Source organism: Pteronotus mesoamericanus, unplaced genomic scaffold (genome assembly GCF_021234165.1).
Source record: "Pteronotus mesoamericanus isolate MK-2021 breed Mesoamerican mustached bat unplaced genomic scaffold, CSHL_Meso_final scaffold_85, whole genome shotgun sequence".
Classification (NCBI taxonomy): domain Eukaryota; kingdom Metazoa; phylum Chordata; class Mammalia; order Chiroptera; family Mormoopidae; genus Pteronotus; species Pteronotus mesoamericanus.
Window position 1 is genome coordinate 73,497,124 of NW_026555329.1, and position 25,323 is coordinate 73,522,446.

General features: G+C 52.3%; 1 protein-coding gene across 5 annotated transcripts in view; it reads right to left on the reverse strand.

The window, feature by feature from the left end:
- Positions 1-527: 527 nt before the first annotated feature.
- The window catches only part of HIPK2 (homeodomain interacting protein kinase 2), a 171,629-nt gene continuing 146,833 nt past the window's right edge, over positions 528-25,323 (reverse strand). For 4 of the 5 annotated variants that reach the window (XM_054564282.1, XM_054564281.1, XM_054564280.1 and 1 more), the window contains exons 13-15: positions 20,144-20,388; positions 16,219-16,379; positions 14,095-15,187 (exon numbers count right to left, since the gene is read on the reverse strand). In XM_054564282.1, coding sequence (XP_054420257.1) covers positions 14,720-15,187; positions 16,219-16,379; positions 20,144-20,388 — 874 coding nt within the window. In that variant the 3' untranslated portion in view covers positions 14,095-14,719. Of the gene's footprint in view, positions 746-1,790; positions 1,841-1,984; positions 2,135-14,094; positions 15,188-16,218; positions 16,380-20,143; positions 20,389-25,323 lie in introns of those variants that run through there. The other variant, XM_054564283.1, reaches the window with a different exon arrangement.

Sequence of the window (25,323 nt, forward strand, 5' to 3'; positions counted from 1 at the left end):
TTTAATCACCCACGGACAATTTATTCTCTTCTAAGCAGCCCCATCTGCGGGCTTAGCCTGCAATGGATAAAGATTCTGAGAGAGCCGGTGCAATAAAATGTGCAAAGACATTGAAACAGAACATAAACAGAGATGAAAGTAGCTGTCCAGTGGTTTCTTTACAAAGGGACCTGTAGTCCAGCGTCGTTTCAGTAGCGCTGCTGAATTGTTTGAGTAGAAGGGACTGTGTGCTGCTTGCAGATCAGCATTTAACAACGGGAATTAGGTAGTCTCTTTTTAAAAAAGATTTTATTTTTAGAGAGAGGGGAAGGGAGGAAGAAAGGAGAGGAACATTGATGTGCAAAGAACATCATTCGGTTGCCTCTTGCACGCCCTCTACTGGGGACCACAAGCCAGGCATTGACAGGGACTGAAACCCGGCGACCTCTAGGTTTGCAGGCCTGGGCTCAATCCACTGAGCCACACCAGCCAGGCGGCAGGGTGAGATAGTCTGCAGGGGCCAGGACTGCCTGGCTCCTGGGTCTGCTTCTTCCCTGTAGAGTGAGCAGTAGTAGTGCTGCTGGCCACTGGGTTTCTCCATCTTCAAGCAGAGCCACACAAGGTAAGGGGAGCTGAGGAGGAAATAAATCTCCTAAGAGGAAGTTTGGGTGGTGGTGGTTGTGGGGGGGACACAGTGGCTGCTGCAGGAGGGTCCAAGGTGACTTTTTTTAAAAAAAACCTTCAACTGAGGACATTCTTTTCATGGCTGAGAGAGAGAGAGAGAGAGAGAGAGAGAGAGAGAAACGTTGATGTTAGAGACTAGGGACTGAACTCAAAACAGGCATGTGCTCTGACCGGGAATGGAACCCACAACCTTAATGGTGCTCCAACCAAGTGAGCTGGTCAGGGCCCAAGGTACCTTCTTTAAAGCTGCGCACAGGCGGATGAGAAGGACCCAACGTGCAAGTGAAGAGGTCACGAGGCCACCCAGCCCATTTGTGTTTCATTTACACTTTGCTCTTAGTGTAGCCTCTGCTTTTACATGCATTTAATATTTCCTCAAGCTTAGCTATTATTCTAGGGAAGAGTTAGACAATATGTAAATCAGACTCACACACACACATACACCTGGCTGTTTGGAACAGGCTCCTGGGCATGACCTTCACCACCCAGAAAAACACGCCCCCAGAACCAGGGGAGCGTGGCGATGCGGGAACATGCCCCGGAAGGCCGAAGCCCCAGCGAGCAGGCCGGAGCTGGCCAGCGGGCCGCAGGGCGAGAGCTCCATCTCATTGCGGTCGCCCTCCGCTAGGGGGCGCCTTAGCTCAGCTGGGAACGGGACTTGGGGGATGTAGAATCTGCTTACTGCTCATCAGCTCCAGAGCGCAACTAAGACTACTGAAGATTTGGTATCCCCCAGGATCAAATGTGCTTGAGGAAGCATGTTGACAGAGCTAGTTTGTATTTTCAGTTAAATTTAAAGGCGCTTCCAAAGACACGGACGGTGAGGGCCTCCTGCACAGCTGCCCCGTGTGCTGCGGCGCGCCCACTTGCATTTCGCGGGTGGAGCCGGTCTGCCTCTCTCCGTCTCCTGGCCCGGGACCCCCAGGAGTGCGTTCATCACTTAAAATCGAGTATGACAGAAGAGTTTTGTCCAAATCTTGAGCACAAATTTTTATGTAACTTGAATTTTGGCTGAGTTGAATTTAATCCAAATTGAAGTATGGCCTGCATTTTGGATTTCACGGGTGTTACCTGAATTCCGGCGTTGCTCGGGCGATGAAAATGGGCTGAGTAGTTTCTTCACTTACCCAAATATTTGTTGACCATCCACTCTGAGCCTGGCATTGCGACAGAGGCCCTAGAAACCGAGACGAAAGAAAAAATCCTTACCTGCGAGGACTTTGTGGTCTTGTGGGGAAGGAAAATTTGGAGAGAAATTTGACAGTGTGGCATAATGACCATTACGCCCACGGGGTTGGGAACCTAGACAGAGGACACCTACCTCACCAGGAGCGAGAGGGTAGGGTTCCCGGAGAGATGACTGGCAGGTTCTTGAGGATTGCAATAAGCCTGAGAAAGCCTGAGGGTCCGCAGTGGGGAGAGGAGGCTCTGGAGGGGGAGGGAGGGACGAGGTGGGCGCGGGTGCTTCTTCCTGAGGCCGGAGGGAGGGAGAGACGAGCGAGCGAGGAAGACAGAACTGAGCGATGGGCCTGAGGGGGTAGGGGCGCTGCAGCCCGATTGCTCTGATCACTCCAGTGCACGTGAGAGCAGGGGGCTTGCAGAGAGAGGCGAGGGCGGCAGAGAGCCGCCGAGGGAGCCGAGAGGCACCGCAGCGGGCCCAGGTTCACGGGAGGCCCGGCCAAGAGCTCCGGGCCCTGGGTGCGGGAGCCGAGACGCAGGTGGTTGAACCGGTCCGCGGCAAGTGGGTGCGGCAGGGGGCGGAGGGTGCAGGCGAGCAGGCGGGTGCGCTTTAGGCTGGCCGGGGAGCGTGTGAGGCCAGGAGGCACGGCAAAAGGAGGCCCCAGGACTCGGCAGCAGAAACCAGGGTGAGTGTCGGGGGAGGAGCCGTGCGCGCTGCCCTGGGAACGGCACAGGGGCGGCCCCTGGGGGAAAGTTTGGCGGCTCCTCAGAAAGGTAAGAATGGCCATAGGATCCGGCAACTCCACTCTTGAGTGTGTATCCAAAAAAAGAAAAAAAAAAAGAAAAAAAAATATCGAAAGCAAGGACTCGGATACTTGAAGGCTAGTGTTCATAGCAGCGCTACTCAACACAAGCCGGAAGGTGGAAACGACTCCCTTATCCATCAAGAGATGAGCGGATAAACAAAGTGCGGCCTATGCATGCAACGGAGTGTCCTTCCATCTTACAAAGGAAATTCGGACACACAGATGGACGTTGAGAACACTTTTAAGTGAGATAAGCCAAAAAATGGCAAATAGTGTATGATTCCTCTCACATGAAGTAGTCAGAACAGGCTAATTCAGAGCCAGAAGGTTAGAGAGCTGTTTGCCAAGGGCTGGGATTGGGGAGTTACTGTTTAATGGGTACAGAGTTTCTGTTTGGGATGAAGAAAGTTCTAGAAACAGCTGATGGTCTCCCTCCACTGTGAGTGTATCAATGCCACTAATAGCGTATTTTAAAATGGTTAGAATGACAAATGCTACGTTATGTACATTTTACCATAAAAAACGCTGGGATGCTGGGGAGCCCCAGCGCGGGGGAGGCTGAGGAGCGGCTTATGTTGCTGAGGGGGCAGCCGTGCGCTAGGGCCCCGCGGGGCTGTGGCGCTCACGGCTCAGGCGCAGAGGCTGATGAGCGAGGGGTCGCCCGACGCCGGTCTGGTGATGAAGTGGGACTTGGGTGCAGAGGAAGGCGGCACCCAGATCCCGGGCGGACAGTGGAGAGCTCCTGGTACTACCCAGGACAGCCTCAGGGGCGGAGCCTGGAAGCAGACAGGGTTGCGGTGGCTCAGAGGAGGGACAGGGAGGTAGGGGGCCGCCCCTGCCCAGGAATGAGATGCGCCCCCCGCCCCCCCCCCCCGCCTCTGCCCCGTCCCTTCTACAGCCACACGCTGTCATCTTGGCAAATTCTCAGTGCAGTGGTGGGTTATGAACACGTTCAGATGTATTAATTTCCAAAGGACTAAATGACTTCCCAAAGATGTTACTCGTAACAATGACCTTTTTGGTCTTATAGCTGGTCTCGTTCTAGAATCAATAAGCGTGCCAGGCCGAGGGTACAGTGATTCCAAACAGTTTAATGTAATTCCAAGACAAAGGGTGATTACATTGCTACACATATACAATATGCATATGTGAGTTTACAAATTTTCATTAATAACTCGTTTCACCTCAGAGACCGAAAAAATGATCAAAAAGAAACTGTGAGTAACAAGCTATAACATAGTTCACCACACGGGACCCCCCTTCTCACCCTACAGTTAGTAATATTACAATTAAAATAACTATATTCTTCTATAATTTTTCTGTTAAAATCATCTCATAAATTTACAATGCTATTATTAGTTTCCAAGACTAATATAAATTCACTCCATTTTTCTACAACGAAAATGATTATTAATTTAGAAGCACACGACGTCATGATGAAAAAACACAAGCATTTTAGGAGCAAGGACTTGATCAGTTAAGAATTATTTTTCTTGTAAAACATTCTAAAGCCAAGTAAAATATCCATTCTTATAACATACCTATAATATGAGACTAAGGAGTAGGTTACATGGAGGTCTACGACACATTGGTTTGTCTTTTAAAAAAGTAGACATTTATAAATAAAAAAGAAAAGAGGGACAATTCACATAGGAAAAGGAGGTACACGAGAAAATACTGTTGCACGCAATAATTTTCACAAAGAGTAACGTGGATTAACACTTTTTATTACAGAAACCGTACAGTGAAGGAACACAACAGACCAGGGCTTTCATAGGGGCACTGGGCTGAGATGACCAGGCAGAGAAAGATCTAGACGAGATGGCGAGATGACCTCGGGGAGGGAGCCACGTCCCTTGGACCGGCGACGGAGCGTCACCAGGTCTCTTCCCTGTTCTGGTTCTGGGGAGTGAGTCCTTCCGTCCAGGGTGTCCTAAGCTCATGGGCCATTGAAAGGTAAACATTTCTACAGATCCGTTCTCTTTCCACCCTAATGGATACCATTTTTGGAAACGTGATATAATGTCAGAGGCGGCAGCTCAATACATGTGGTCAAAGCAAATCGGGATGGAAAATTCCAGTCATTCTGATTTGTTGCCCCTCTCATTCGTCTATGCCCTTGACGATGGGGACCCAGAGAGAGCAGCGGCGCCCTGCAGGGCCACCTGCCTCCGCTGTGGTGAGCTGGGTGAAAAGGGCCCAGCATCACCCCCCCCAGGCCTGGGGGTGACGCTGACTCAGACTTCTAAAAGCTCCCTTGCCTCCTCATCCATAAAGCTATACTTCTCCTATCCGCAATTTGGCTTGATATATATATACACAAACATATATATCAACATCTCTATCTGTACAGTAATTCTCTACTAAACTAGAAATTCTGCTGCCCCAAAGTACGACTTCCTGGTCTACTTCATTTGGTTAAAAAGATGCACACACAGAGGATGGGGAACTGCTTTGGGGGCCAGAAATGATTGTGCCCTGGGAAAGCGACGGAGAAAGTTGCAATGAGCGGTAACGCCAGTGAGGAGCGAGGTGCAGGCCAACAGGAAGGCCAGCTGGGAAGGGGCGGGGTGGGGGGGGCGGGGACACTTTCGATTCCATTCGTAAGTCACAGAAAGCTACAAAGAACGGGCATGGTCAAGTCACTTTTCACTTCCCAAGTTCTCCTTTACAACCTGAGCCAAACTCTTAAAATAATGACAACAACAATAACAATAACAATAAGTCCATTGCCCCTTCATCAAGCAGGTGACTGTCCGTAACAGGGAGGCAAGACCACCCCTCACAAGGCTAAGTGGGCCCTTCTGTCTGGTTCTGGAGAGCTTCCTGGGAGGCCTGGGTGCCTGGCCGCGGTGGGAGCGGGGCGGGGGCTGTAGGGACAGCACGGCAGAGGCTGGGGTGGCCACGGGGACAATGTCCAACATGGGGAAGGAGAGACCGTGCGGGGAGAGATTCGTGTGGAGACTGGTGGAACCTAGAGAGCAATGACAGGGTCCCTTTTCAGATCCAGTATAGTTCCTTTGTCTTTTTTTTAAGCCAATTTCTATACCTCTAGTTTTTAAAAATATGGTTAAGCCCCAAAGACAATGATAAAATTCATTTGGTTAATTAAAGCAAAGGAGAAAACCAATCAGAGAAAGCAGGAGAGGCGGGATGAAAACTATTTTACAATAACATTTCTAACAAAAAACTGTAATAGGAACGTACTGTCAACAGAGTTCACAGGGAAAAAGAGAATGCAAGTTTCAAAAAAAAACAACAACATACAAACAGTTCCCTGGTCCCAGGTGTTTTGCAGTTTTCAAGGTCTTATCTGCTAAAGGAATGCCCTTTAGTTCACAGCAGGTCCTCCTCAAACAAACAGAACAAAAAAAAAAACACCCCAAAACAAACCAAAATTCTTAGGGGAACCCACACTTCCCACTCGGGTCCTGCAGGGCGCGGGGCCTGGCTCTGCAGCCTCTCTCTGGCCTTTTCCCTCCTGACCCTGCTTTGGAGGGGCCTCGGCGCCCCCACCCCGCTGGCCCCCCCGTTCCTCAGCGCCCCCCCCCAGCTCAGCAGCACCGACGTTCTCCAGGAAGGAACCCGTGTCCTGCCCCCCACTGCACGAGGCTTCACGTGTAAGATGGACAGGGTGGGAAGTAAACACATCCTTTTGCATTTATCTTGTTTTAAAGGAGAAAAGGATCCAATGACAGCAGATACAGAAAACCTAGCCAATGAGTACAGGCGTCGGGATGGACAAGTCGCCCCTGCAAAACACCCCTCAGAATGTCGCCAGGGGGCCCAGAAACAGCAGCGGTACCTTCGGGGCCACCTGAATCCCAGTGTCTCCTACTGCCTAGTGACTGGAAGTCAGTGGATCATTAATAAGTTAAACATTCAAATCAAGACGAAGTCAACGAACCAAGTGTCTGTTCTCTCTGCCTCTTCCAAGGTGTCAAGGGAAGGCCTTGAAGACAAGCGCTGACACGGCCCGGCGTGAGGTCTTTGCGTCTGTCTGGCCCAGGCTGTGGACTCAACCTGGAAATCCTTTCACACTCTCGCGCGCTCACGTGGAAACCGGTAACACGGAGGAAATGCTCGTGTTGGGCTACACGGCGCAACAGTGTGGGCACAACACACCTGCCCCGGGGGACACGGCTTCCAACTGAAGAGGCAATTGCCGGGGTGTGAAGATGTCAGTTACGAACGGAAATTTTCTTTCAAAAGTACCAGTTTAAATGTAAACTCTAAAACACTAACTATAAAATGTAGCCAGAAATATGCTTAAGTATCCACAGTCAACTATTTAGTGTACGCATTTAAAAGGTGACTCTCTTGATATCTTAGAAGGCTAACAGCATTTTACAGTAGCTAAAAACATATACATGTTACATGTGCATTTGAATATCACATTTGATTACAACACACAAAGAATAATCTCTTCCTTGGTTTAATTTTCTGTTGTACAGATGAGCTATTTTCAGAATTCACTTAAGCAACAATGACCAGGGTGTGCATTAATCATTTTCAGCCCACACAGAGTTCATGGTCTTTTAAATCTCAAGATCAAGCTGGCTACATGATTTCAAAAAAGGCTAAAACCAGGATGAATGCCCACATTTGAGGTAATTATTGCCATTAGATCACAGTTTGTGTAAGATAATGTATCTAAAACCTTCCTTAAAAAAATCTTCAGGTGCCCGGTCAGAATTCCAGAACACCTATTGAAACCAACCAGGATCTCAAATTCTGATGAGTTGGGTTTGCTTCCAATGGAGTTCAAGTTCTAGATGACTCTAAAACTTGTGTAAACTACCTAAGAATTTAGGCAAACAAGCCTGGAGCCGGTCAGTAAAGACGTTTTTAAAATAAAAAAGAAACCAAAAAGCCCCACCCAAAACAACTGAGGAGATATTTCGTAATAAGTGATGAGAGTTTTCCAAAAAATTAAACATCTAGTCCTAGAGCTTCTTGTCGCCTTTCAGCCAAGATAAAGACACTCCATCACTGCCTGTCTCAGACTTCGGCGGGAGGCTCTCTCCCTGGCCTCGGGGCCCAAAAGCTGGCTGGTTCTCCTCAGTTTTCACACCATTGCTCTCCATTTCTTTGAGAAGGCTACCTCAAAAGAAAACTGGATTTTGCTCCTCTTTCTAAAAATCATCTTGTCTTTCTCCTTCTATTTTTCTTTTTTTACACAAAGGGAAAAAAAGGTCCTGGACGCCAGACCCACACGTGGTATTTACAAATTTGGTGTGAATCTGCGTCTGGTTCTACCTAGAGCTGAAGAGCGGATCGATTACAGAGACCAGAGTTGTCATATTTATCAGTGCAGTCAAAAATAGCATTTTGAAAAAAAATATATACCTTTAGTATTGCCTTTCTAGAATTAACTATAAGAAAAACTTATTTTTTTTTTTAAAAGAAGGAAAGAACACTTTTTTTTTTCTCTCCACTCCCATGAGAGTGTGGTAGCAGCAGTAGAGACTAGTTGGTACACTGGAAAGGAACCTAAAATGAATTCTGTTATGAATCAAAGAAACACCCCTACGATTTTCTCTAGAAGTCAAACTAAGTCTCACCCCTCTGCTTGCACGCAGTTTGGGACTCCCCCTCCACGCAGGGCAGAGGCCGCGTGGGTGACGCTCCTCCGAGGCCTTTCTTTGCACTTACACACAGGCGGCGCCGGCGCCGGCGCCAGCGGCTGAGAGCTCCGCTCTGGGGCGGGGCAGACCCAGGTTCGAGGCCGGGCTCCCTACTGCTGGGTGCCCCGCCCCCCCCGCAGGCTACCCGCTCCCCACGCCAGCTGCCTCATCCGTGAAGGGACTCCTATGGCTGATTTCACAGGTGATTATGACGTGAACCCAGCTCACCAGTGAGCGATGTTTAGCACAGTGTTTGGCACACAGTCAATGGGTATTGTGTAACGATTCGTCAGACATGGGAGGCCGTTCATTGCTGTTAATTAAAAAAGCAAAACCAAGTCCTATCTCAGTCAAGTCCTCCTTAACAAAAAATTTCACTAGAAATGCGGAGATGTCAGACCACCATTGCGTGCTCTTCCCTTGGGCACGTGGTGCTCTCTTCCCGCCCCCTTAGAACTCCAGCTTCCGCCTCAGCCCTCGGGCCGTGGTGCAGGGGCGGCCGCGAGGGCGCCGCGGGTTCACGGCGCGGCCCGGGGCCTGGCGTGCTGAGGGCATTCAGCGAATGTTGGCTATTGCTTACTTGAGGGACACTGCAAATTTTAAGAAATGAGAAAGTCAACCTAATGTTTCAAGGCAGGGTCTGAGATGAGGGGTGTCAAAGGCTTGGGGGGGTCAAGGGAGGGACTCGGGAAACCCCTCTGGTGCAGGTGTTTTGAGAAAGTGGGCTCTGTGAGGGTCCCCTCTGCGGAAACTCCCACTGAGTCTCAAGGGAAGAGCTGGCTCTCTCGAACATCTAGAAGCTGCCAGAAAGCTCCGAGAAGCCTCTACGAGGGGGGCTACCCTCCTGAGCAGCGGCGCCCAAGGGCTTGGGAAAGTTTCTGTTGCGTTTCAACGTCGCGCCACCATCGTCAGTTCTCTAGTAGCTCAACTGGGAATCTACGGACCGGTCTGTGGAGGTTAGCGGTGGGAGTCCAAAGGCGTCAAAGCGGAGGAGTCCTGGGTCCCCAAGCCCCAGGCCCGCGCGCATCCAAACCCGACACAGCTGAGCGGCGGCGGGGCTGCCCGGCCAGGTCTGTGGTGACGCGAGGTCAGTCCAGCTCATGCATCTGTGCGGCGTTCCCGGCCCCCCAGTAGCAGCAGTGTTAGGGTCACGAACCTCTACTTCTCTTAAGGGATGAGTACGCTTTTGAAATAAATGTAATTAAAAAGAGAAAAAGGATGAAGAGGAAAGAAAAAGACAAATGCCATTGCATCACTAACGATGTCATTATTGCCCAGAAAGGAAAGACGGAAATGCCATTTTGTCTGTATTTGGAGGTGTCTTCGAGAAGGGTTCTTTGGCTCAAGAAAGGAACAGTTTCACCTTCCTTTCCAATTTGGTAAGGATATCTCTGGCCTGCTCAATTGTGAGGGTTCCCCATCTGAAATCTGTGAGACGCACCGGAAAGAAAAGACACGGCAGGAAGCATGCTAAGTCCCCAGGGCTGGAATGTTTCGTGGCAAAATCTCATGCTGGCGCTGCAAAGTCCCAGGCTAGACCTGCGGGAGGAAACCTTGCCTCTCTTGAATTTTCTCTGCTACTCAGGGCACTTGGTTATTTTCTTCTGTTTCCTGTCCTGGCAGCCACTGGGCAGGCAGCGAGAGCGCCCCCTGGCCCCTGCCCCCAGTCCCAGCCCCCGCCGGAGAGCCGGGTGAAAGCCGGGGCCAGCCCGTGGATCCGCGCGTCTCACCCACCACCGCCCATCAGTGACAGCTCTGTGAGCCTCCTCATCTCCTTCCTCCAGTTTCCAAGAAAAGTCTGCTCCACTCACTCACTCATACGCACACACCCCAAATCCTCCACCACAAGCTTGTTCAAAAATGAGTGTTTGCGATTCTGAAGGTCTGGTCGAGGGAAGGCAGCCTGTGAGCCGCTGCGCTGAGCTCGCCTTCCCTCCTCTCCGCCGGCAGCCTGGTGCCTGGGCAGCCTGAGTCCCCCGGGCGAGGAGGGCGTGCAGGCTGCTCCCACAGCCTGCAGGCCCCTCGCCGCCCGCGCAGATCCGGCCCGGGAGACAACCGCTGCTTCGCCCCAACCCTTCTCTTCCCTCTGAATTCGACCAACCACATGCTCTTCCACAAAAGTAATTGGCATCAAGCCTCAGACTCTCCCACCCATCGGCCTGCTCACCCCTTTCCTTGGAAACAGCCAAATCGTCACGAAAGAGGCCCAAAGCGCAGAGACACGAGCGCACACACAGAGGTGGGCCGCCAGGGGCCTGCGGGGGCAGGAGCGTGGCACCTGCGCGTGGCTCCTCAGGCCCCCACCGCACGGCTCTCCTGGGCCTGAACTTTGGAATCCACCCCCCTCACTCCATCGTTGTTTCTTCAGACGAGAGGGACGAAGCCAATTCTAGAACAGATGACGCTCTAGGTTACTTGAAATCTAAACAGGACTAGGTTGGCATCCCTCTACCTGAGGGCCAGGCAGCCTTTGGTCATCCGATTTGCCAGGGCGACTCGGAGGTGGAGGACAGATGGGATGGGAGGTGCAGGCAGTGCAGGAGCCCGGGCAGAGGCTGGCCTCTCCCCCGGGGCGGGGGGCGTTGTGGGGCGCGGAACGCGGAAGGCAGGCCAGGGCTAGGGGGTGCGCACTACTGTTTGCCGAGCGTCTGTGGGACCGGGCCCGCCTGGCCTCTTCCAGCTGCCTCCCCCGCAGCGAAACTGGCCATTTTGGCCCTTTCTCCATCCGGGGCCCGCAGTTGCTGGGTCTGGTGGGCAGCGTGTGTACGTCCCACGCTGATTTAAAAAGCCCATCACACACAGCAGGGCCCACAGTGTCTGAGCAGCTGCTAGGCGCTGTCAGGGTCCCCCGGCCTCCTATACGCTCCCTCCACCTTTTTTGAGCTCACTAGTTTGTCCCCAGAATTACGAGCTAAGAAGATGAGCTGCGGGTTAGGGGGGAGACTGAGGAGGTGGTTAGTGAGTGGGAGGGGCCCAGGGAGGCTGAAGTTTCCCAGGGGAAGGTGCTGCCTGCCTGGCAGCCTCACCTCAGCTTCCGGGAGGGGACAACGGTCTCTGCACTGAAGGACATCAGCCACACTCCTGCTGCCCTGATGGGAAACGGGAGGACATTGGAGAGGGGGGCTGGGTCAGCGCGGGGCCAGCTGGGGGCAGGTAAAGAGCAGATGTGAGGCAGGGCTGGGGAGGTCTCAGCAGCGTAGGGGATGGGGCGGGGGCCGCGGCTCGGGCTGCAGCCCAGGACGCGCCTGCTCACACCTCTCCTGGGCTCCGGAGAGCCTAGCGGGATAGACACGGGTGGTGACCCATTGTCAAGCGCCCCGTCCAGCCAGCAGAGCAAAGGAACTAGATTCTCCAAGCTTCCGTCCTGCAGTGGATCTTTCCCGACAGCTTGTCGTAGAACAGAAACAATAGCAACAGATTTCCTAATTCCTGGCTCTTTCCTGGTTTCTTTTTGCCCGACAACACTGGACATGTTTGTCCCGCCCGTCTACTCATACACTCACAGATAAAATAAAATAAGTTTAAATATTAAAGAGAAAACACAAAGGTCCATGGAATAAATGTGCATTTCAAACCCCAACTAAAACATCAACATGATGATAATCATGATAATAATTACAATGCTAATAATCAAAATAATTAGTACAATATTATCTTTATGAGCAGCATGGAACTTTCATTCCTGATCTGGAAGAAAAGGAAAGAAAATGTCAGGTGAGAGAGTCAGACTTCCAACTTAGTAGACAAAATCGTTTGCTTTGACATGGAAGGCTACGTTGTCTTTTCCGTAAAAGGTCAGGTGGACAAGGGGTCGGGCGTAAACTGTGTAAGGGGCTCCAGGATGCTACCGGTAAGGCGAAGGGAGGCTCAGCCGCAGCCAAGATGTGTGTCCCTGGGCCCGAGGCCTGGCGGGGGCGCCGCTGCCACCTGGTGTGGAGACCTGGCCTTCCAGGCCGCGGCCAGGCAGGGCGCTGGCTCATGTGTCCTCCGGACTCCACCCCTGCCCTCTGGGCAGGCGTCTTCCTCGCATCTTAGAATGACGGCGGCACTTGCCGCCCCTGAAGCGACTACTGACGGAGCATCTCGTCCCGCTGGGTGCCTGCCCGGCTCTAGAGGGTCGTGGTGTCCTTCCTTCCAGCCTAAGGCCTGGGCTAAGCTGGTTCCAGTTTGGGGACCTCGTTCTTGGTAAGACAAGGAGCATTTACAGTTGGGGAGGGGAAATGTCCAGAGTTACTTCACATTTCACAGCTAAGAGCTAAGGTAATGGTTTGGCTTCCTCACCTTTCACAGTAGATCGTTAGGGGGGACTGGAGGGCGAGGAAGAGGGAGAGGAAGACGAGGACAGGCTGCCGACATCGGGAGCCCCCTCTCTGCACCTTGGAAACTTGGCTTTGGGGTTACTTAGGGACTCAGCAGGGAGAACCAAGCAAGTAGGACCACCCTTGAAAGCCCCATCTCCCAACCTTCATGTGTGTAAGTTGCTGTGAACGGAGAGACCCCCACCCTGCGCCCAGGGGGTTCAAAGCCTGAGAAAACTTCCAGAATGTAGCCAAGGTGCAGGGAGGGCAAAGGGCACGTTTCTTTGGAAACCTAACTGGTGGTGGGAGTGTTTTCCAAGGTGCTGCGCAAGAGCCCTGGTCACCCTCGTAAATGTCCTTCCCGTCTTCTGCCCACCGGACCCGCAAAAATCAAAACAAAGGCATGTCCTGGAGGCCCGAGGAGCGTGAGGAAAAGACAGCGGCGAACGCAGGCTGAAGGCTGTCTGCAGGGCGCAGGGCCTGGCAGGGCGCGGAGCGAAGGCGCCAGGGTCGCGGAGGGCGCAGCGTGGACAGTGACGCGGGGCGGGTGTGTGGCGTGGGCGAGGCAGTGCACGCTTGGTTGGCCACGGCCCTCTCCGCTCTCCTTCCCACAGCAGGAAGGAGGCGGGTGCCTGGCAGGGCTAGCGTTCCTAAGACACAGAGGGGACCTCAGGTCCCACAGACGGCAGGACCGGCCGCGCAAGTAAAACGGGGCAGCGTGGGGTGAGGGCAAGGGGTGGGGAGTCTCTCTCACTCTGTCTCCAAATGAAAGTCAATTAAACCATCACGGCCATCGGTTCGCCCCTGCCGCCCTTCCCATGTCTCTCTCAACCCCCGCCAGCTCCCTAACACCCTTCTGCCCGCAAACAGCCTAGAAAGACAACAGGTATTAAAATGAAATGAAATGAAAACAAGTTTGCTTTTTTAAAAGGAAAGACCAGAGTAAAATGTTTCAACAGCGCAGAAGAGGAGCTGAGATGCTCTGACTCGCCTCCGTCAGCTTCTTGGAGTACCATGGAAGTAAACCCTCACACGCGTCTGTCGTCGGTAAGGCACTAGGAGGGAATGATGTCAAGTCAAGACAGCGGGAGCTGTGCCCGGGGCGCTCGGGGAGGGCGCGGCCGCACTCACACCCACGCGCTCGCTCGCACGCCTGGACCACCACATTGGTTACATGCCTATGTTATATCATTTTCTTTTTTTGTGCAATTACACTGAGGAATAGTCTATTGGTATCACTGGAGTTGAACACAAAGCAGAAAACAGGGTGCAGAGTGCTACATTCCACTAGGGTGTCGGCGACGGCCGCTAGCGCTACACTACGCGACTAGGGGTTGATTCAAAGAGAAAATAAATCTTCACAAAAGAAAAAGAACTGAAGTTTGCAACACACATTATTAATGACAGCCGAGGAATAACATTGCTTAGGGATTTATCCAGAGTGCTCAGAAAGAGAAAACGCGCCCCCTCCCCCCAGGGGGCTTCCTCCCGCCCGGCCACCCCCCCCCCACCCCAAGTCCTGACGAATGAGCCAGAACTAGGCTTTGCCGACCCCAGACCAACCCCCAGATATCAGCCTCCTCAGGCCATGGCCTGAGCTTCTCGAGGGCTGTTGACCCTTTAGAGTTCTGGAAAAATCCCTAATTCTTGTGTTCAATAATTAAAAATCTATTGGATTTCCATATCAGGTGTCCCCTGACAGCAAATTCTTAAATGTCACTTGCTGCCATATGAAAATAATCTTTGAAAAGTTCATAGATAAAGTTCTTCAGAAACTGGGGCCCCTCAACTTCCGGAATCTTCCATCGCTCTCTTCTCCTCCTCCTTTCCAGTTTGGTTGAATGGGTTTGTGAGCTGTATTTGTTACTGACATTTTGTTTCTTTTTTTTTCCTTTTTCTTTTTTAAAATAAAAAGCATAGATCCCCCCCCCGCCCCCGAATCCCTTCCTTTTTAAAATGTCCTCTTCTCTGCTCTGAGTCCTCCCACTTCCTAGTTCAAGTTTCATCGGTGTCCGGCTCCCGCCCCCCGGCCCCCTCCCCTGCCCCGTTTGCATTGTTTCTGTGCGGCATCTTCAGTATAAAACCCCAGCTCCCGCCGAGTCCCTCCTGCGCTCCCTCCTCCCGCGGCCATGCTCCCCCCCAGTGTTTATATGTAAGGGTACTGGTTGACCTTGGCAGGGCTCAGTGGGTATCCAGTGTAGACGGTGGAGGCTGGAGAGGCGCTGATGTAGGTCTGGTGGGCAAACTGGGCCGGGTACTGACTCGGGTGGATGGTGGGTGAGGGCAGGACCCGGGGGCCCATGCTCACGGGGACCTGGTGGACGATGCTGGCCGGGTAGGCAGTGTGCTGCACTGTGTGACGCGCTGAGCCTTGGGAGGCCACAAGGTGGGCCACGGTGCCGGTGGAGCCCAGGGCGGCGGGTGCCGTGTAGGTGTAGAGGTGGGGCTGGGTGGGAAGGTGGGCGGCGGCGGCGGCGGCCAGGTGGGGGTGCACAGTGCCGTGGCTGGGGCTGCTGTGCGGGAAGGAGTACGGAGCCTGGGCCATCGTGGGAGTGATGTAGGCCTGCTGCCGTCGGTGGCTCCCCGTGCGGTCCGTGGTGATGTGCTGCTGAGCCTGGACAAGGAGAAGCACCAGGAGAGGGCTGCACCGCAGGCTGGGCCACGGGAGGGGAGGGGGGGGAGGCAGAGGAGGGAGAGAGAGGGGAGGAAGGAGGGGGTCGGAGGGAGGGAAGGGGGAGGAGGCCCGAGGCCAAGGCTGGGGGCCGGGGGGGGGCGGTGATGCGGCTGAACATCTCCTGGTGTGCTGGGGAGTAACGTCAGCCTGGGCTGCGAGCGGAAGGCCCTGCCCAGTGCCCTCCAGTGGGTGACACACGGATAAAGCCGTTGCAGGGAACAGGACACGATGCCTCCCCCAAGGACACCCTGCAGCTGAGAAGTGGTGAAGGAGCCCCTCTTTGAGTGCCACTGGTTTCTCTCTCACTGTGAAATCTTGTCTCTAAAATCAAGACCTCAGAAACTGCTGTTTGAAGCGGCACCGGTACACACAGACCAGCCTTCTTCTTTCTTTTCTGGGCAACCCGCGTCCTGGGACGGAGGCGCAGCCTCGTTTTATGACCTGGGGGGCCCTTCGCAGGAGGGGTTTCTGAGCACAACCTGCCCACTTCTCTAACCTCTGCGGCTTCTCACGAAACTTCAGAGCTGAGCTGACCCTTTCCGCACAGGCCGGCTCTGCCCTCAGAGACCCTGCTTTGCCTGTGTCCCCTTCAACACTTCGACTGCCGTCCTGGCCTGCGGCTGCTGGGGGTGGCCTCCCGCGCTGCAGGGCGCCAGCCACGCCGGCAGGTCTGCCCCCGGCCGGCCAGGGCACAGTGCTTCACCCAGCGCTGAGCTGGACGGGCAAGATGTGGGCCATCCCACCTGAAGCTCTGGCACATGCCATTCAGCGCTACGCAACAGACAAGTCCGTCCGCTCTGGGCCGGCTCTCTGTGAATCGACACCAGCTACCCCAGGGGTGGCCGTGGAGGAAAGGAAACACCAGTGGTCATGCAGGGCACTGCCTGCCACCACCAGCAGCTCTGTGATGTGGGCCGGGGCCCGCCACAGCCGCCCTCTCTGCAGCGGAAGGACAGCGCCGGGGGGCTTACCTGGCTGAGGTTGAGAGGCTGCTGCTGTTGGAAGTGCGGCCCTGGCCGGTGCTGCCGGTAGGCGACGGCCCCAGACGAGCTCCCTGAAGAATGACCGCTGGTGGAGGTCACGTTGCTGGAGGACTTGGACTTGTAGGAGGACGAGTGGTGACTGGTGTTGACTGTGTCGGGAGAAGAAACAGGTCGCAGATCAGTCACTGCCACCCCTCTGGGGGCCAACCGTGGTCTTCGAGGAAGGACCCCATTTCTGAGACCGGACAGTCACAAACCGGCCTCCGCACCCCCAGACCCAGGCAGGGCTCGGCCCAGGTCCCGGGAGCTCTGGCTCCTGGCCCGCCTCGCACCCGGTTGCTGCATTTTCCCTTAGCCCCGCGCCCCTCCAATGAATTCTTGCGGAGCTCATCCTGCTGCTTTCCGAAAGAACCTTCACCAGCTCACAGGGCCTGAGGGGCCGGCGAGAAATCCTCCAGAGTCCTTCCCGGGCCGCGAACCGCAGGAGGGCGGGCGTCCTGCGGGGAAACGGACGGCCGCCTGCATGGCGTTCGTCCTGACCCGAGCGCGTTGGGCTCCAGCCAGGCGGCCGCACTGGCCTGCACTGTGGCTTGTGTGGGCCAACTGGGCACCAGGAAGCGGAGGAAGGCGGAGTCCCCGACTCCTCTGGGCTGGGGCAGGAGCAGGGAGGGATTCTGCAGTGCATGTTAGCGCTGAGAAAGGCCGTGGGCCATGGACAGGCAGGCAGCAGGACGAAGCCCTTCCTGCCCCTCCCAGTTACTCGGCAGCCTGTCCTCACAGGGGAAAGGAGTCTCTCTACAGAGAAAACGGTACCACTGGGTTTGCCAGAGCCAGCGGCACTGGCTGCTTTCGAACCAGTAGCCTCCCAGAGGAGGACCTTCCATTTCTCTCTTTTTTGTTGGTAACATCCCTCAGAGGTTGTCAGCTATTCAGGGAATTGCTTCCTGCGGAAATGCAGGGGTAGGCGCTCAGAGCTGCCACCTGCCGCACATCGTGCGATGGGCGGATCGTGGAACTTGTTCACAGAAGTCGACAGGCGTGCAGTGTGGGCTCCACACTCTGAAGACAGAAAACCGCGGTTATGCTGGACGAGGCCGGCCCTCAGCTCCCTCGCCTGCCTCTACTGGAGGCTGGACCCGGTTTCCTTAAAGCTTCAGTGGCTTTAGCCATCTTTTGTCATAGAGCTCCAAGCGGGACGATCCCGACCAGGGAATCTGGCCTCCCTCCTACGCACCCTCCATCTTTCATGTTTTCAAAGGCCAAGAGAAATTTAGCATCGGCCACTTAAAAAATAAATCAATTCCTATGTGATCTGCATAAGGTCTATCCTGAACCAATTCTTAGATACAGTCACGTATTTTTAAGGAATCAGTGCTGTTACTGAATTCCCCTCGGGTGTCTTGGGACACACACACTTTTGATTTAGGACACTTGGTCTCATCCCACAGGCCTACGACCCTGGACCTCAAGTCCTTGGGGCTGGATGTTTTTCAATATCAGATTTCAGAAAAGGAATCTGGTACATATTCAGCATAGTAGGTTACCCCCAACGGAGCCTCCGCACCGCCCTGCCATCCAACACCGCACAGGGACATTTCCCCAAGTGGCTGACAAGCATGACTGTGACACAGTGTGGCTGTGCCGGAGAGACTGTGAAGAGCCTCTTGCTGGGCCCCGCCAGGCTTTCACTACCAGCTGAGTTTGTGATAAACTTAAAATTTGGTCTTCAGAGCTTTTTTGGATTTTGGATTGCAGACAAAGGAGGAATATTTCCTTCTCTTCTGGCTCAACAAAAGGGCCAATTTTCCTTAAGGGTTTCAACAGTGTAGTCTCAAGAGCTGGTGTTAATGAAGCGGGAGAGCCCTTCACACCAAGCCGTGAGCAGTTAAGGCTGCAGACTTTAAATGTGCAGGGCTCCTTAGGACTTGGCCGGGGGGGTGTGTGTGTGTGATAAGTAGAGTTAAGAGTTCAATTTCCAGATCCCCAATTTTCAAGCGTTTCTTCTCCTAAACTGATCCACCAGCGCGGGGTTCCCCTTGCCAAGTTCTGCCTCACACTCACACTCCTCCCACTTTACATGAGAAAGGCTTCCCCTCGCTCTCCTGAATGTTGGTATGGCGCACTGACTGGCTCCCGATGTGAGGACCCTTGGGGACCCCTAAATAGGATAATTCTGGAATGGAAAGCTCTTGAGGGACATTTCCTTGGGAGGAAAGGCAAGCCATTTTTTTTTTTTTTGAGAGAGAGAGGGGAAGGGAGGAAAAGAGAGGGAGGAAAACATGAACTGGTTGTCTTTTGCATGCGCCCCGACTGGGGACTGAAACCTTGGCATGTGCCCTAACCAGGAATCGAGCATGCGACCTTTCGGTTTGCGGGACAATGCCTGACCCACCAAACCTCACCGGCTAGGGGCCAAGCCATCTTTTTAGTAAGAAACGTGGGAGACTGTCCGCGACTGTTTTATGCAGCCCACAAACTCTCTGCCAGCTCCCCGCTGCACCCATCCGTTCATGAGACAAAATGCAGCGGTGAGTTCGTTGGTACAGGGAAGACATTTTCCGACAGAGGTGAAGTAGGCTTTGGCCGCCTGGGCTGACAACCTGGCAGCATTTCTGTGTATTAGATGAGGTGAACCTGCAGCTGTAGGTTTTGACAAAGGTGTCTGAAGCACTTAAATAATGATACAGTATGCAACATGGCAGAACTGATATCCCTTGAAAATACTTAAATTGGGAAGTGCACGATGGATGTAGGCATGAACAGTTATTTGATAACCACGGGAGCGGAAAGGAGGGGCACCTCTGTTCCGGGAAGGGCCTCCTGGGTGAACCGTCGGCCTACCGGCTCCTTTGGTCACCCTGGGCCGGAGCTGCCCCCTGCCCAGGTTTCCAAGGAACCCCCTGCCTGGGGAGAGGGAGAGGGTCTGGGGAGAGAGGTCCTCTTGTCCCACACTGTGCAGAATGACCTGTGGCACTGGGCTGGACAGGCACCCAAACACCCCATCCTGAATCCTACCCTCTGCCCTGAGGCCGCCCTGGGGGGCAGTGCCTGAGCCTCCCAGGCCTCGTGGGCCTTACAGGTAGCAACCACCCCAAGAAGGTTCCCAGGTCTCCTAGGGCAACTTCATGTGACACAGGACGAATGAATAATAGCTGATGAACAAGAGCTTCTAACGTCCAAACAAAACCGCCCTGGCAGTTCACACCCCTTTCCTTCTAAATGGCTTGGACGGGCTGGTGTTGGTTAGTGGCAGAAAAGTGAACGTGCATGTTTATTCTGGTTTATTCCCCACATCCTTCCATTGGCGAGCCCAAGCCAGGGAAACACTGAACAGATGCTGCTAAACTGGGGGCGAGGCACTAAATGCACCTAGAAGGTTAAGCTCTCAGCCCTTCTTCCGGGGCTGTTTTCAGGACTAGCCTTCGTGGGACAGAAGGGATCCTTTCAATCAAACAGTGGGTGAGGGACAAGAATGCTCTCCGTGATCTCGCCTCCCAGCAGCGACTTCCAAGGAGACTTGGGAAGAACCGTTTCGCCCTCACTGAGCAGGACGCGGAGAAGGTCCTGCCCCCAGCAGCCCCGGGTCCTCGGAGGGACTGAAGCCAGAACTCGGGCGGGGCCCCCCCACACCATGTGCCAATCAGACCGGTGGCTGAGGAACACGGTGGCTCTTACTTTTACTTATCAACCACATCAGAGGGAGCGCCCCTGGAAAGGCAGCGAGGTGTTAGTTACAGAATTTGAAAATGAAAACACTGCTTCGACAAAGCGATGCCAAGCGGATTCCTCTCTTGGCTACTTGAACAATATCTGCAATAACCCGGCCCTCGTCCGCTCACGTAGCCAAACTGCTAGCGGCAGGAAACAAGACCAGTCGCGAGAGAGACCCTGGCCTGCCCGGGCCCCGCATTACCTGGCACCAGGCTGTCACATTCCACCAACACTTCGCTGGCCTGGGTTTTCAGGGGTGGCACGATGATGGTCCGGGGGTTCCCCGTGCAGTGGTTCTCCAGGCTCCCCTTGGTGTCAAAGGTGTTGGCGTTGTGCCCGGCGCGGTGCTGCACGGAGTGGGGGCTGGTGTTGCTGGAGGAGTCGGAGTACGGAGAGTCGTGGACCGTGACACAGCTGATGACGTTTTTCCTCTGCTTGGAGACAGTGCTGAAAAGGGACAGGAAAAGCAGGAGTGTGAGAAGTAAGACAGCAAACCAGCAGTTCAGGACGGGCTGCGGGAGAGAGGGCAGGAACTGACTTCCGCTCTTCATAATCCTAGTGGGCAGGCAGGTGCCCCAGGGTCACCTGTCCTTGTCTGACTGGCAGAGGGGGGCATGTGAATGTGAGAAAGGGCTGGAGGCGGGTGCTTCTGGACATTGGGGAGTGAGAAGCTTCCAGGGGGGCTGGGATCTCCCGGGTATGGCTTCTGAGGCACCGGCTTTTTTTTTTTGACATCTCAGCAAAGAAAGCCCAGAAACACCCAGGCCAACAGAGGCCCCGCCATAGGAGAACGCTAGGGAAGAGGGAAGAGCACAGCTTAGACTTGGGGCCTGGTGGTCCCACAAACTTAGGCAGGAGGGACTGGAACATCCAAGAGGGACTCAGATGCAGAGAGAGGTGAGGGGGGAGAGAGAGGGAGATATGGATGGATGGAAGGATGAAAAGTGAGGTTCTGGGGAGGCCGACCCCACCAAATGGTTCAGACGTGCTGAGAGACAAAAATCGTGGCTGGACTACACGCCGGCAGCAAGCACTGTGCTGAGAGGGTGTTGCGCAGGGTGGGGGCGGGGACGCCTGACCCTCGGATCCTTGAGGGGAGGGCACTGTGTCAGGGCGAGGTCAGAGGGGCTCCTGCCGGGAGGGGGCCCATTCAGGAGCTGCTCTGGACCCCTGCTCTTCATCCTGCAACGGAGCGCGCTGACAGCAGGAACCGGCTTTGGATGGCTCTGGGCCAGCACATTCCCCCCCCCCACTGAGATATTTATGTTCGTGAGGTTCCTTTGGGAACCAATTCTGTCTGCCTCCAAGCTCAGAGAGAGGCCGGTGGGATGATGGATATAAAGTCTGTTGTTTACTGTGAAGATTTTGGAAAAAAAAAGGATTCGTCTATTTTTGTATATCGATCATCTAATTTTAAGACATATTGGTTGCCTAAGTAAGATGGTCAGTTTCCACCTAATTTGCTAAGAGAAGCAGCTGGTATTTATAGACTCCTAATGGGGACACAAGAGTCACCGAGGTGTTTTGGCCAAGGTCACGAAGCCAGTCACAAGCCAGGCCCTTTCTAAGGTCGAGCTCTGTCTGCCTCCCATGGGCTGCAGAGATGTGGGCAAACTCAGGACCCCAGGCAGCTGGGTGGAAGGCAAGTGGAAAACTGTTAACCCACCAAAGGCTGCGGGGGCTGGGCTGTGGCTGGCCTTGGGGCCCCCTCTCACTCCTCCTGACACCGGGCCGGGTGACTCCTCTAGTGGCTGCAGGTTCCGTCCTCCCTGGTTCAGGGTGTAAGCGGGTCCCTGCCTAATGGGGTCTGTGGGCAGGAACAGGGCCCTGCGGCCCACTGTCTAATGTCTGCACTTGCTGGCGGTGTGGCTGTGGGCAGCTTTTCAGCCTCTGCGTGACTCAGTCTCCTTATCAGTAAAATGTGGCCAACAACAGTAGCTATATCACAGGCTCATTCCGAGAGTTAAGTGAGGAAATACATGAAAAGTGCTTTGAATAGTACACGCCACCAAGTAAGTATTCTATAAAAGTTAGCTGCTATTATCATGATTAGTTGTTACCTCATTTAACATGTGAAAACAGGTTTGCAAAAAATGTATCTAGGCAAGGTACAACTTGGTGGAAAAGTCTTCAGTATATAAATAAATCAGAAGATTGATAGGAAAGTAATTAAAACTCATCAGTTAAATATCCTGAAGGTTTATGCTAGTTGCTACAGGGAATTCCTTTACAAAAAAATACAATCCATGTCTGTGCCCAGACGGAGATTAGAATCTCCGTGGAGGACTGTATAAAAACATGACACGTTAAACAGCGAAAGCTTTAAAATAATCAGTTAGAGAGAATAATGGATGTCACAAAGCCTTCTGTGACAAACTGTCAAATGGGCTATACAGACAACAATTGTTAAGAACTCAAAGGAAGGTGAGGAATGAGTATGTCTTTTGTAGCTCTTCACATTAATTTTGATAAGATAGATACATTTTAACTAATAGAGACCTACCCCTCCCATTTATAAGTTTAAGTGCAAAGAAATCTTCACACTTGTTCCTTAAAAAGCTAGAGAGTTATCACGTGACCCAGCAATTCCACTCTTAGGTATATACATCAAGGAACTGAAAGTAGGGACTCAAACAGATACTTGTGTGCCAATGTTCACAGCAGCGCTACCCCGTGGCTGAGAGGTGAAACTAAGCTGAAGGTGAAATAACCTAACCGTCCATCAACAGATGATTAAACAAAATGTGGTACACAACCGAATACTATTCAGCCATAAAAGTGAACGAAGTTCTGATACACCCTCCAGTATGGATTAACCTTGAAATACTGTGCGAGGCGAGATAAGCCAGACATAAAAGGTCAGAGGGTGTATGATTCCACCTACATGAGGTACCTAGAATAAGCAAATTCATAGACAGAGTTGGTTAGAGCTGACCAGGGGCCGGGGGAGGGAGGAATGGGGAGTTATTATTGCTCAGTGGGTAGAGTCTGCTTGGGGTGATGGAAAGTTCTAGAAATAGTGATGGCTGCACACACTGTGGCTGCATTTAATGTCACTGAAGTGTGCGCTTAAAAGTAGTTAAATGGCAAATTTTGTGTCACGTATTTTTTTTTCACTTAAAAATATTTATTTTGCATTTTGTGTCACGTATTTTTTACCACAATTTACAAAATTAGTATAAAATACTAAAACCATTGAATTATATGAATTATATACTTTAAATGAGTGATCTGTATGGCATGTGAATTATATCTCAATTTTTAAAAAGTCTCCACGTTTATTTAGAAATGAAAAAGCACACGGTAAGGTTAGCAGGGGTGGGTGGAGCCTTGAGATCTGGCACGAGAACTAGTAAGCGGGGCACCAGGAAAAGACCCCTGAGCCTCAGAGGTTGGGAGAAGGAATCCGAGCGCAGCATACACCGGGGAAGCTGTGGAATGAGGAGGGGGCCTGGACAAGGGCGAGCTGCCTCAAAAAGACAAAGACAAGGTGGCCCTGCAGCTGTGTTCTGTAGTGGGTGGGGCTGGGCAAAGGGAAACCTACCAGTCTGGGCGAAATCTGCTGTGTAGGAAGATGCTAACAGAGGGAACCCCCAGCCCCGCCCCCACATTGCCCCCAGGACCAGGGGAGATGGGGGAGACAGTGGCCATGCAGCCCCCGGGGTTTGAGGCTGGTGAATTAATTTGAAAGCTCTGTTTTTGATGTCTTCTATTGTTGGAAATCTCTTTGCTCTACCTGCACATACTGTGCTGATTAGAGAACAAACAGGAAGTTGCTAAATGAGGCACTTTAGAAACGAGCACACATTTGACGTGATTACTATGGATTCTTTAGGCTCGAATGTATCGATTCTACTGGGATTCATTCCACTACAGTGTCTAATTATTACTGAGCGCTAATCAATCCCATTATGAATTGGTTAATGGAAGTGAGAGAGAGAGAGAGAGAGAAAGAGAGAAAATGAGATAGGAGTAGAATGAGAAATATTTGCTTAATGGCCTTGACAGAACATCATTTCTGAATAAAGAACAAAGCTGCCAGAGTTCACAATTGCATTGTGTTGTCATGGCAATAGATGATTTTCATCATTTTAACATGATGAGAAGAAATAAGGAGATAAGAAATAAAGAAATCAGCCCCAGTGGAGAAAGCACTGCCGCAGGATAAGATACAAACCCTTGGCTCCCACCCCCCACCCCATAGGGCTCTATCTGGAATGTGTTTTTGGCTTCTATTTGCCAGTCTCAGTCAATTCCATCCTTCAAGACTGGGATCAAAACTCATCTCCACCAGTAAACTTTCCATGACTTATTTCACTCCTTTGCTTCCGTAGTCAATGCTACCTGTGAAGAACACTACTCTTCTATTACAGCATTGATTATGAAATCTAGGTAACACTTACTGGATGCACCATTACTGTTCAAAGCACTTTACACGTGTTCTCTCTTCTAATGTTCACAGCCAGACTACGCGGGAAAGAACATTACAACTCTGATTTTAAGATTCTTTTAAGGATAATGAACTTTAGATGTGGAGAGTTTAGGTCACTTGCCTGTTTAAAGTCATACAGCTAGTCAGGGACAGATTCAGATTTGAACCAACAGATAGCATCCTCTCTCTTTTGGGCTAAATAATATTCTATTATACGCACGTGCCACATTTGCTTTATCCATTCATCGGATGGACATTTAGTGTGTTTCCACTCTTGGCTATCAGGCATAAAGCCGCAGTGCGTATGGGAGAGCGGACTTCTCTTTGAGGCCCTGATTTTAATCTTTTGGATAAATACTCAGGAGTAAGATTGCTGGATCTATGGTAGTTCTCTTTTTAATTTTTTGAGGAACTTCCATACTGTTTTTCATAGTGGCTGCACCTACTGACATTCCCACTAACAGTGTGCAAAGGTCCCAATGTCTCCACATCCTCATCAACACTTTTTTTTTTTTTTTTGGATAATCACTACCCTAACAGGGGTGATAGCTAGCTGGGTGGCTCACTGTGGTTTCGATCTGCATTTTCCTGATCATTAGTGACACTGAACATTTTTTCATATAGCTGTCGGTCACTTAGATATCTTCTTTTAAGAAATGTCTATTCCAAAAAAAAAAAAAAAAAAAGAAATAGTAAAGAAAGAAAGGAAAGAAAGGTCCATTCAAGTCCTTAGGCCATTTTTAAATCAGGTTGTTAGCTTTTTTGCAACTGAGCGGTCCACAGTTTGCCTGCACTCAAAACGACTCTGCTACATGATCTCTCCTACCCCGCCCCTCCTACCCACAGGCACTGAAGAAGATGGAAACCAACTGAGGCTCCTCCTCCGCTTCCTCCACGGGCGGACTCAGTGACGGCGGTCTCCCCAGCACGGGGCTGCCCTCACTGACAGC